General features: G+C 39.7%; 1 protein-coding gene across 2 annotated transcripts in view; it reads left to right on the top strand.

Annotated features, from left to right (window-relative positions):
- Positions 1-13477, top strand: part of fbxo41 (F-box protein 41) — a 37249-nt gene that overhangs the window by 155 nt on the left and 23617 nt on the right. Inside the window, exons 1-3 of one of the 2 annotated variants that reach the window (XM_032562047.1) lie at positions 72-157; positions 8571-9341; positions 10784-11013. In XM_032562047.1, coding sequence (XP_032417938.1) covers positions 8793-9341; positions 10784-11013 — 779 coding nt within the window. In that variant the 5' untranslated portion in view covers positions 72-157; positions 8571-8792. Of the gene's footprint in view, positions 1-71; positions 158-8570; positions 9342-10783; positions 11014-13477 lie in introns of those variants that run through there. The other variant, XM_032562046.1, reaches the window with a different exon arrangement.

Genomic DNA, 13477 nt, shown 5'->3' with positions numbered 1-13477 from the left:
GTCCTCCCTTCATCATTCACACCGGTGCAGGTTCTGTAAGTGTCGCTTCATTGACGCCGCCGGTGCGTCTGCTCAGCGGTCTGATTTGCGTGGTCCTGTCCAGCGATGAGCCCAGAGCCGCTGCTAGGACCGGGAGAGAGAATCGGGTACACGCCAGGTTGTCGCCCTCCTTTTTTCCTCTGCCTCTCTCTTCTCCCGGGAGAGCGCAGCCGCTGCGAATCAGCATGGGTGTGAATTAACCTGCCTCCCGGCCTGCTTATGCGTTCTGTCATGACGGCGTCTTTCACCGCTGCTGTAGCATCAGTTTGGTGATGCCACTCGTCCACACCCACATGATCCGCTGCTTGTGATTGATCTGTGTGCAGTGCAGATATGAGGATCGATGATTTTTGTTACCGCTGGACGTGGCAGTGTTTACTGGGAGCCCTTTTAGCTGCTGTTAGTGTGTTCAGAGGGAACCGTGGCCGGTCCGCACGGCGGGACTTGATGCTGTATTTAGAATAATGGGCATTTTCTGTACAATATGTGCAAGTTTTACATGCCAGTTTTACAGTGCACTTTGTACACTGTATTTTCAGGCTATTTTGCTACTACTGTACACCCAAGATCATCGACATGGATAAAAAATAAGAATTAAAACGACTTAACATTCAAACAATAATACTCCCTTGGGACTCTTCACACTGTCCCAGTAAGCTATTGGCTCTTAGCTACAATGAAGAAGCTGCTGGAGTTTTGGGAACCATCATATGACTAAGAGTGGGCCTTAAAGCTCTCCGTCGAAATCTCCTTTAACAAAAGTTGCAGTATTCCAGCAGAAAACGCAAGCAAACCTACAAATCATGCTTCCGTTCAGTGGTGGCATCTGATTTGGGCCATTTATTTACAACTGACAGATATAACCTGCCTGTCAGTTGTGACAAGTTTTCATTTTATTTCAGAACTTACAGTCAATGTTAAGTTGGAATACCTTCTGCTAGGAATAGGGAGAGAGGGTTTTATTTGTAATGTCCTGGACTGCACTGCATTTTATCCTGCTTCAGAATTTATATTGTTCTAGTATTTTGATTAGTTGTGGGGCAGCAGAAGGAGTGCCTTGCCCAAGGCGCCATTCATGCAAAAGCTTTAGTTCAAAGTCAAACATGTGCATAAAGGTGCTAATTTCAAGAGTTATTCACTGCGCCATCAAAACTGGTGCTTCAAATAATTCCCCATAATGACGCATTTGGACAAATATTTTTCTCTCTCTTCACGAACAGCTGGATGTCTTGTAACCAGCTGCATAAATCAAACTATGATGCTACTTTTGATTAAATTTATTGAAGCATCTCTAGCATAGCCACCTTTTTTCTCTCTTTAGACAGGAAAAATATAGCAGAAGCAAGATCTGAACCTCCTTGTGTACCTCTACAGTTGTTGCAATAATAATTTTATTGTTGGCATTATTTTCTGCCATCAATATAACCCTCTATATTTTTTCATCTGCTGACAGACCAATGCTGCCATGTATTTTATGCTGGCATAAAACTTTGACCTTTTTTATAAAACAGACCAAAGCAAGTAATCCACATTTGTAAAATAGAAGGAAAATAATACATGATTTTCAAAATTCTTTACAAATATCTGAAAAGGGTCAATTATTTATTTAATTATTTACTTAAAATACTTAAAACAAACCCCTACATCTTGCTGAAAAGTTACTTCTAAAGTAGTTTTGTCTGATTTCAAGTTTACTAAAATATTTGCACTGGAAATGAGACCAAAAACACTTAGTTAGATTTTGTGTTTTTGCAGTGTACACAGGCAGCTCAGGACAAGCTAAGCTGCTCTAACGACAGAGAGGAAAGTTTTAAGCCTGGTCTTAAAAGTAGACATGCTGTCTGCCTCACAGACTAAAGGTTTGGAGCTGGTACCACAGGAGAGAAGCCAGATAACGAAAATATGTGCCTCCTAAACTACTTTTAGAGATTCTAGGAATCACCAGTAAGCCTGCAGTTTGAGAGTGAAGTGCTCTGTTACGTACATATGGAATAATCAGATCTTTGATGTATGATGGAGCTTGGTTATTATATGTAAGAGGGAGAGTCTGAAATTGCATTCTGGATTTAACAATGAGCAAATGAAGGGAAGCTAAAATAGGAGAAATATGATCTGCCTTTTTTATTGTCAGCAGAACTCTTGCTGCAGCATTTTGTATCAGCTATAGGCTTCTAACTGCATTTTGTGGACTTCCTGATAGTAAAGAATTACAATATTACAGCCCTCAAGTAAAAAAATGCATCGATTAGTTTTTCAGCGTTACTCCTGAACAAAATATTTGTCATTTTGCCAATATTATGGAGGCAAAGGGACATTCTAGAAACCTGTTTCATATGGGACTTGAATGGCAAATCCAAAAATAATACTTTGCTTTTTTACCAAAGGCCGATTTATACCATCTGGATTAAGTGATTGACTAAGCAGTTTATTTCTTTTGTCTTTTTGGTCCAAAGACAAGAATTTCTGTCATATCAGGATTTAAAAGCATTAAGTTGCTAAAATGATACCAATGTCTACTCAGAAACTTGCAAAGTATACAGTATCTGGGCAGTAAATCAGTGTTAAGAGCTAACACTAAATACCAAGCTAATGAACAAACAGGCTAAATTCAATGACAATGTAGCATGTGAAAGTCGATCAATGACACCAGACAGAAATTTTCAGCAGCCTAAAGACGCTGGATTCAGCTATGCTAATTGGACAGATGTTTATAATTTTTCCCTACCAACCTCACAGAATAGGCATTTTAGTTTATTTCTATTGTGCAAGATAAAATCGCCCATAAGAGAAAATGACAGGACATGTCAGGGGAAATTCACTATTCAGTGAGTGTCAGTTGGTGGAAATGTTGTGCAAGCAATTCAGATTACATTTAGGCACACATTATTAATTGACATTAATAATACATACATCATAATACTGCTCTGGAGGATACTTTTCAGCTTTTATTGGATGAGGTTTATTGTGAGAACATATATAAGATAACAGTTCTTGTATTATCTTAACCAATTGTTTTATTTACTTGAATAAAACAAGTATTAAAAATAAATTACTGGGCTGTGAAGGGTTTCATTTTGAAACTGGAGATGCCAGTTGAGAAAATGGCTCAATTTGTGGGACGATGGTGGTGTCGCACCTCTCATAAACGCCCGCCACCTCCGATGTTGCACTGCAACGTGCCAGTTGAGAGCTGCAGCATGTCTGGGTGAAGGCCTGGCATGCTAGCTGTGATGCACCTTGAGTCACTCTCCTTCTCACACCCCCAAACAAAACAAATCTGTGTCAGAGACCACTGGCTCGCAGAAATAAATCTTTACCCGGACTGCATGATGGAGCTGCAGAGGGAGAGAGAGAGAGAATACTGAGCAGAGACTGTGTGAAACAGAGAGGCATAGTTTTCTTTTACCAGTTTATTAGAAACCAAAGCTTTAGGCCTTTAGAAAAAAGGTAGATTGAGGGAGATGAATAATATGGGCTTCACAATACAGAAAATTGTAAAGAAGAAAGAACCTGCCTGGCTCAGCACTTACTCAGACAATAAAGCAACACTGCAAATGTTCTGGACACAGACGAGACGTATGAAAGCATTGTAGGGACAAATCAATGACAGCAACAACATGTAGCACTAACAAGCAATTTGGAATCTTCTGGGTGTTTTCTCTCTCCTTCATTTTGTGATTTTTGCATTAACCTGTACCACTTGAGAATGAGAAAAAAGGTCCTCCTGTAAGACATGGAGATTTTTCAGCTGCTCAATGTTTGAATATAAAAATTTCTGATTAGTTTTTAGTGAAAAGCAAATGTAGCAAGGTTTGTTCATGGTGGCAGTTTTTATTCTTTAGAAAGGTCTAGAATTCAAGAGAAATAATTTGCTAGCCATGAAAATTACATTTGGTCCAAGTTAATTTGGTCTATGGGTACATCTCTTATGCAAATACATTCTACTGCTCCAGACTTATCTTATTGGTAAAAAGAACTTTGCATTGAGCGCTGAGAAAAAAAAAACAAAACATCTTTGCGTTATGCTGGTGTAGATTCTAAGTTATCCACGACATGATAAGACCTTTAGGAGCAAGATTTCTTTACAAAACAAGAGAATCCATGTGTAACGACAACCAAAAACTACATCAGCAAGAATACCTACTCTCACCTGTCAAGTATGGTGGTGGAGGTGTAATAATTTGGGACTCTTTCACAATCATGGGACTTGAGAATCATGCCGTCATTGATTTGACCCCAAACTCCTCTGTATATTGAGGTCACATTGTCTGCTGAAGCTTGGCCTGAATTGGGTTACCAACAGAACAACGGTCTCAAGCACAACAACAAATCTCTGACAGCAAGGCTGAAGAAAAAAATAAGAAAAATAAATAAATAATCAAGACACTCCCATAAACTCCCTTCCCTTTGGTAGGATTCATTGAAATGAATGAAACTTTAATAAGCTGAAGCAGTGCTTTAACGACATTGAGCAAACAGGAACTTCAAGTTCTTCCTTTAGAAGGTGTTTAGAAATTATATCATGAGAGTACTTTGCTCTATACAGCTCTAGCCATTTTAGATGGATCTTTCTTTAACAAATAAGAACACCGTGGAATATTCGGCGATTCTTTTAACCTTGTAAAAACAAGAACCTTGCTGGATGATGGGGGAGTTGGTGGCCATCTCTAGTGTCTATCTGAAGCGGTCATTAGCCATCAAGGTAATGACCGCTTCACAAGCTAATGCCCTATGATGAACTAGTTTCCAGTCCATCATAGATTAATAAAGAGACACATTGAATGAACATGCATACACACAGACACATCCTTATATGAAAGAGCATATATCAAAGTTGCCACATCTTAAATGCAGATATTTGGACTGTAGACAAAGGCAAAGCGCCCAGAAGAACATTTGGAACAAGTCTTGATCTGGATGAGAACCCTGGAAGGGAACAATGTTACCAACTCCGCTACCATGCAGCCTTTTTTTCATTATGGCCTGATGTACAATCCTACAATTTAAGAAAGGTTTACTTCCTTTTTATCAAGACTGTGGTTTTCTTCCATCTGTTTGTGCTGCCCAGCCTTGATCTCTTCTTTTATGTTCAGAAACCTTTCCTGGGTGTGATAAATGGATTGGGAGTCGACAGTTTTCCAGGTCACAGCCCTCATGTATGCACTCGCTGATAAAGAGACATTTACTGAACCTTTAATATTATCTGTGTCACTTGTGACCTTGCTCCAGGGAACAGGTTCCCCCTGCAAGTCTCTCTATATCTTGCTACGTTTTATTGCTCTGTTTGACCATTAGACAGCTTGCAAATGTGGAGATATGATAGAGGAAGAAGAGATTACATCTCTGCAGGGAGCTTCAAACAATAGCTTTTCAATAAATATCGACAGAAGACCCCCTAAAAGGAAAATAGTTTATGGACATTTCTAATGGGGAGTCTTATAAGTTGAGAATATTGCTTGGCATTAGAGTATGTCCAAATATTAGACAAACATAACTGAACAAAATACACATACTGCGCTTCCTAATGCTGCACACTGTGGCACACAGAGGGAAGTCTTGCCTTACCACCAGGTGGCTGCTTTGGGGAGATTGTTTGTTTCACTTAGTGCTTGTTTGCATCTCAGATTAATGCTGCAGTACAACTGTCACTTTGACGTAGTTGCAAATTGGCCTGTGATCAGTGCAGAAAATGAGCATGGATCAGTTTTATTCCCTTTACTTTAGTTAAAGGAAAGAAAAGATTCCAATTTGTTTTAAAGCCAGTAAACGACTACTTGGTTCCAATCGAGTTAAACATTTCCTAGTTTTACATCAGTTTTATGATAGTGAATGCAACTTCAATGTCTGTTTCATGTATCTGTGCAAGAATAATTGGAACAGTGAGGGAAAATGCAAAAGCTTCTTCTGCATCATTTGTCATAACAGAAAGGAATACGGTGAACAATCCAGCTCTGTAATGGCTTTGCCTGCTGACTTCAGTTTGGTGAATAGGTCTGTGACATTCTGCCTGCTTAATAAGTGGGCACAGCTTGCCAGTTCTCTCCCCGATTCAGCCTTACCAGACGTCTAATAGCAGTCGCTGTGATTTCAGGGGATTTCCAGTCTATGAATGGTCTGCATCTGTGACTTGTTATTAAACTTCTAATGGTGGCTGTTTTCCTCATTCACAGCTGCTGTAGGATGTAGAAGAGTTCAGACAAATCTCCACTGCTTCAGGCTTCAGTCTTAGATTGTAATTTCTACCCAGATGTAAAGTAGCCAATTTTAAAATAAAAACAGTGCATGCTGCACTATTTGGGCAGCAGTTCACAGACGGATATGAGGTCAAATATTTTTCAATGAAACGGTTCATGTACTAGAAACTGGGGGTAGTTTGAGATGAGAATATTTTGCATTCTTTAGTTTATTTTAAAGACAATCTTTTTAATGTGTCAGCTCTAATAAATATGGCTTAACCAGCATTTTCTTCATCACTGCTAAGTAAGGCTACTACCTCTATGCTTTGCTTTGACCTGTAGAAAAAAACCCTTACAACTTGATTGAGGTCGATACCATGTTGGATGTTACGGAACTCCACTTTATAACAAGTGAGCACTTTTAGAAAGAATGCTTGCAAATTTCTTTAAATTTTACATTTTAATTTTAAACCGTTTAAAATCGGTATGTATACATGCTGAAACAGTCAAATAAATTTGATAGTCGTCTCATTTTATATTAAAATGACAAAGATTGATGTTTTGTTGGTTCTTAGCAGCAGCTTAGATTGCTTATGTCTTGGTCTGGACTATCACACTACCTCGACCAAAAGCTGTTTGGCAAAGAGGATTTTTTTTTTCATGGGTGTAACCCCAAACCTCAGCTCTACTGCTTGACTCAGAAATGCATTTTCCTGGCAAATGTGGCGCCATATACAGGAAAATAAACAGGCCTTTCCTATATTTAGTATCAAGAAACATTGTTACAACAAAGAAAAGCAAACATTACCAGATAGACCAGAAATGTAATGTTCTGGCAGCTCTTTAAATAATCCTAATTTAAAGTAGCATATGTGAGAAGGAGGAAAAAAATGTTAAGTAAAGTTTTGTGAATGAAGAAGTGTGTGTTGTTTGAGAAAAAGACAGTATTTTTACTTTCGAGAGTTGGTCATGTTATTTGTGTTTGTTTTCATTTTTCAATATGGGAATTTAAACACAGTGTAGAATTTACGACTCACAGAGAAGAGCAGATGGTTGCGAGTCAGATAATTTACACATTTAGGTTTTTGGTCTTAATATTATATTGTTTGACCTCAGAGACTCAACCCAGAAAAATGATGTCGGCATCAGTGAGCACTCTCCTTAATGGAGCCATTTTCATTTCCTGGACCTCTTAGAGTTTTCCTCTACATAGGAGGACAAAGTTCAGGAGCGTGATGTTTAACTCGAACTAAACCTCTTATGTTTCTGCTCTATTAAATGTGTGGACTGTTATCGACAATGATGACATAAAATGATATAAACAGTGACTAAACAACCTCTGGATGTTGCAGTTGTTTTAAGGACTGTTATTTATTTTCTCTTTTTGTTACTGTTTGCATATTTCTTGAGTTTGTGTTGTGAATAGTAGCATTTAAATAGCTAAAACTGAGTTTAAACAGTGAAACAGTAACAGTATAAAAGATTGCACTGGTAAAAGGAAAAGTAAACTCTCTTTGTTTATTTACAAAAATAGAAATGAAGTTTTTTTTAACAATAATAAGATAATATTAAATGACAAGACAGCAACACCAATCAAATGATATTAGTTGCGAGATAGTATTTTAACTTAAAATGCACCACAGAATATATTTTATAAGATTAAGACTAAAGCACAGAGAAATTGACAATTTCACACTTGACTTGTTGATTTTAAACTCAAAAACCCAATCTCTTTCAGCCAGTGAAAGCCAGAATCCTGAAAGAATCCTAACTCTACAGTTAGAGGTCATTTACTATATCAGGAGCAGAAGATGTCCCTCCAAATATGAGAGGTTTAAGAAGTTTAGATAAAAATGAAATGATTTGGAATTGACATTTTAAACTGTCTTTACATTTTATTTTAGTAGGTTGTGTGATTTGTCCAGTTAGCACTGTCAACTTTAAACATCAAGTGATTATTCCCTACAGATTACAGATCCTTACCTTAACTCTTACATTTATAAAAAGATACCAACAATTCCAAAACCAGAAGACTTCATGACAGAATTTAAAAACCTAAAAGACAAAAATTGCAACTTTGCTGTAAACATTAAGTTTACCTGATAACTACTGAAGTCAGCCTTTCGGCTTTTTTCAGCAGACAAAACGTCTCCAAGTGAGTATTCCAGTTTGTGCAATTTATGGTCAATGGAAACGCATCTATCAATTAGGAAACAATTTGAACACTTGGGCTCTGACCAGTCCAGTTACCTGCCAGGACATCTCTAGCTGAACATATTCAGATTGTGCCTAATGTTATGAATGTGACTTGATGAAACTCTAACTGTGACTTGTGTTTTTTTTGCCTCCATTCAGGTACTCAGGACCTCTAAAGTACAGAGACTGAATGTTCCCTCCCTGCTCAGTCATGTGACTGACCTGGCTCTTCCATTTTACGGTGGGATCTTTTCCTCCTCATGCTGACTAACCCAGTCTGCCCCGTTCTCACCATGAGAGTTCTGACCTCCGTGCCCTCATACTGGCGCTGCCGTCGTGCCGCATGAGCGCCTCCCTCCCCTCCAGCAGTTACTGCACGGAATGGCCTCTCTGGACCTGCCATACCGCTGTCCTCGCTGCGGGGAGCACAAGCGCTTCCGAAGCCTTTCGTCACTACGAGCCCACCTGGAGTACAACCACACATACGAGACCCTTTATGTCCTCTCCAAGTCCAACAGTGTATGTGACGCTGCCGCTCTGCTGCCCCTAGTGGCCGAGGGAGCTCTCCTCACGCCCGCCAACAACAACGACCCCTTCGAAGCGCTCCGGCCTTCAGCTCTGAAGGAGCGCCACTTTCCCTGCAGGGAGCTTCCCTGTGCCGACGACCTCAGCTTGACCCCAGCTAACTCCAACTCCGAGGCCAGGTACATTCCTAATGTGGAGTTCCCCCTGGGGGAGATCTTCATGAAGAAAGCGATGACATCCACGGATCCAGGCAGCCATGGAAACCCCAGTACTGCTGTGGCTGTGGCTGCGAATGTGGCTGCCAGTGCTGTAGAGGCGGCTTATGAGGAGGGCCTGGCGAGGCTGAAGGCGCGGGCGTTCGAGCGGCTGGAGCTGGACGAGAGGCTGGAGAAGTTGTCGGAGGAGGTAAGTGGGATTGCCGCTGTTATCAGAATAAACTTTATCAGCAGGAGGTGTATTAACAGGCTGACTCTGGTGGCCATGTACTTGCTCAAAGTGCAAGCCTGATTTCTGGAGGGGGTAATTGCAAAGTGCAGAAGCAATCAAGGGAAATACTCATCCCTCTCCCTCCTTAGGCTGGACATTAAACCGTCAACAACACTTCTCCTGACACTCTTCTGCTTTTAAAGAACCTTGAGCTCAGCAGCAGACAGGAAACTAAGGAGCTCATTAGAGCCACAATCTGAATGTGATCCAGTCCTTCTGAAGGTAACAATCTTAGAACAGCTAATATGTTACATGTTAGAGACATAGCGTCTCTACACCTTTAATGAGAAACTCTCATAAACAAAGTGAATATGCAGGAAATTTGAAGAGTTTACCCATCCACCAGAAATGCATATTTCTTAGCCTGTGGGAAAGTAGATTTTCGATGTGAGCACACTAATACTCCTATTTATTTATTTATTACTTTTGATTGTGTTACGTTTTTTTGCATAAGAAAGAAGCCTTCAGCTTCAATATTTCTGTAATTTGCCATACAACCAACAAGTAACATTTTTTAATGGACCTAAATGCAGAATTGTAAGATGAAAAGAAAATGGGTTTTAAAATACTTTACAAATGGAAATCTGAAAAGTTGTATATTTCACATCCCTATTTTGTAGAACATTCACTGTGATTATAGCTGCTCTTTTGGTGTTTACTTTTTCACCTTTGCACATCTAGAGATTGAAATCTTTTGCCCATTCTTTCCAAAATATTTCAACCTCTGTCAGTTTTGATGGAGAATGCTGCAAACAGCAGTTTTCAAGTGTTGCCACAGATTCTTATTTGGATTTACATCTGGAGTGTGACTGGGCCATTCTAACACATGAATGTACTTTGAGCTAAAAAAATGTTGCCACTCTTGTTCTGCTGTAGGTGAACCTCTGCCCCAGTCTCAAGTGTTTTGCAGCCATTAGAATGTTTTCTCTCGGGATTGTCCTCTGTTAAGCTCTGTCCATTTTTTAAAATCAACCCCAACCACCATTTCTTTCTTTGCTGAATAAAAGCATCCCCAAAGCATGATACAGCCACCTCCATGTCTTAAACATACATGTAGTCCAATACAGTTAAGGTTGGATCTCCTCGGATCAGGACACAATCTTCCACATATTTGCTTGAGGAAATAAAACTATTTATGGTCTTCTTTCAACAACAAATTGCATGACTACATTAAATTGATTACACCTTAAAACTGTAAATCAATTCCATATTTGTGAGATGCTTCCTAGCAGAAGTCCTTAATTCTTGATGGTTACTTTGCGTTAGTTTGTTTGCATATTATGCTGAGGCTCTTTTTTTTCAGTATGCAAATTTCAAAAGGACATGAAGCAGCTGAAACTGTCGGCCTTCTTGTTCTGTAGGTGGAGCAGAAAATAGCGGCCCGTGTAGGCCGTCTCCAGGCGGAGCTGGAGAGGAAGAGCTCTGAGCTGGAGAGGGCCAAGCAGGAGAGCGAGCGGCTGAGCCAGGAGAAACAGGACCTGGAGGACAAGGCCTCTGAGCTCTCTCGGCAGGTGGACGTCTCCGTGGAAATGCTGGCCAACCTCAAGCAGGATCTGGTGAACAAGGAGGCGGAGCTAAACCACAAACAGCAGTGAGAGGAATTTCAGTTTTCAGAGATTTCATTTGCAACAAAGTCAGTTTGTCTTATTTTGTACAATAGTATTTTTTTTCTTCTAAATTTCACATGGATTGCACTAAATAGGTTGCGAAAGACTGGCGACCTGTCCAGAGTGACTCCGCCCCTTGCCCGAAATATTCACTGGAGATAGGCACCAGCACCCTTCCTGACCCCACTAGGGACAAGGTTTACAGAAAATGGATGGATTCAGTAAATAGGAACATTTTAAAGAATTGTTGGACAAAATGGCACCTTATTGCTAACACTACTAACACTAATGGGAGTTACCAGTTGTGTGGGCGAGCTCCTGATTTACAGCCACAGTTGCTACCTGCTCATTTCAAATGAAGACCAAAGCAGACTGCTGCTTTACAAATTAGTTCACAAACAAGTGGAGTTGTTAATAACAAGGAGCTTGTAATTTACCAACAACACTATAAAAGCCTTTCCTCTTGGTACAGCACAGGCCATATTAGCATGAAATGGCACAGTTGATTATTGTGGGGAAAGCTCATATTAAAACAGAACATTAATCAGGACAAATCTGATTTCAAAAAAGCCAATCAGGCTTCTCTCTCTCAGTACGTTAATTTACATACAGTTGTGTTCTTGTTTTTGTGGGGGTTTTTTCATGGTTAATGGGAGACAAACTAGACAAATAACATTGTGGAAATCTACAGAGCCAGAAACCGAGATCTAGCACAAAATAATTTTTCAATAATCAGGCTTTATCTTAATATACCATGAACTTTATGAAACATAATAATAAAAGATGTAATAAGTTTTAACGTTATAAGTACAAACAGAGACTCGGACTCTAACCCTGTTTTCAACAGCAGGATGAAAAAAAAATAAAAACAGAGCAGCTGTCCTGCTGCAAATGTTAGTACAAATCTCTGTGATTAATAATCACAAAGTGTGACAACACCTAACTGAACAAATCAGAAGATTATTAAATGCCAAACAAAAACAAACAACAAACTGAAAGATGATACGGTATGAGCCTGCATGTGCAAAAGCATTCTTTAGTTTCCAGTGATTTCTGGAGCAGCCATTTAACCACATCTTGCTAGAGAAAGTCCTCACCGCAGGCTACTGTTTTAGGCTTAAAATAAACACGGTACATGTGACTGGGAGCAGATGAAGTTGGAGACAGCCTAAAAGACAGCAGGCAGAAATCAGAATCAAAGTCATTACACAAAGAGCTACAGTACGTACCAGTTTTCAACCGAAACTTTTGTTAATTTTTTTGCAAGCCACACAGTGATAGCATGTAATGGTGCCTTGACAACTCCATGAGTCTGTCTGTTGCACAGCAGCCTGCAACCTCCTAAGTTTTTCCGTATTTTTTTCTTCCTCCTTCTGTAAGATTATAGGCCAAACAGTAGCTTTCACAAAACCCCAAAAAAGCCTGATTCAAACCTTTTTCCTTCAGAAATAAGTAAACATAATATATCTGACTCTTGAAACTCTGTAACTTTTGCTGGACTGTTTCATTTGTCACAGGTGAGTGAGTGATGTGCTTAAGAGTGTTAGTGGAGACTAAGTTCCCAGTGGATTTAATTAAGATGGAATTAAGAAAACTTGACAGAAACTGCAAAAGACATGAACCTTCAGCATGACAAGGACCCTAAACATACAGCTGAAATTTCAATGCAATGGTTCAGATTGAGACATAGTTGTGTGTTAAAATGGCCTAGTCAAATATCCAGACCTAAAAGGAATTAGAAATCTGTGGCAAGACTTATACATTGATGTCCACAGATGGTCAGCTTTCAGTCTGGTTGTTTTTAATTGAAGAACCCTGCAAACCATTCAGACACATATCCCAAAACGCTTGCAGCTTCTGTAAGGTTCTGTAAAGTGTTGACTCAACTTAGGCTTTGTGTTGCACAATTAGCCAAACAATAATGGTACAATGTGCTGCACCTTTATTGGCACCCTGTTTAAAGAAAGGGTAAAAATAAACAAATCAGTTCAGTTGTATTATCTCACACTAATTAACTTTAACACGCTGTCTTTATTTTTTTCCACAATGCCTTGCTACAGGCAATGTTATCCTCCAAAGAAAGACTTGTTCCCCTTGTTTCTTTCACCTTACCCTTGTTGATGTTTTAATTCAGCAGATGAGTGTTGCATCTGTCCTCTCCTCTTGTACACCAGTGCCCTTCAGGACCGTTCAGGTGCTGATTGGATGGTTGGAAAGAAGCAGCTGGGCAGGTAGCAGCAAATTCATCTCACTACATCCTGCCAGTCTCTTCATAAAGCTGCCAAGCTCCTTCATGAACTAGTGCCACTTCTGCTCTGTAAATGGACTTGGACGTAAATCATGGCATTATGAAGCAAGTTGAACGTGATTTGGAGCTGTCTGGCAGTCTGGCACTGAAAGTGAGAGCTGAAATGCTTTCAGAGCTTTTATTGAAATTAATCCCAGACT

The sequence above is a fragment of the Xiphophorus hellerii genome, chromosome 5 (assembly GCF_003331165.1).
Source record: "Xiphophorus hellerii strain 12219 chromosome 5, Xiphophorus_hellerii-4.1, whole genome shotgun sequence".
Taxonomy (NCBI): Eukaryota; Metazoa; Chordata; class Actinopteri; order Cyprinodontiformes; family Poeciliidae; genus Xiphophorus; species Xiphophorus hellerii.
This window is presented reverse-complemented; position numbering and strand designations above follow the sequence as displayed.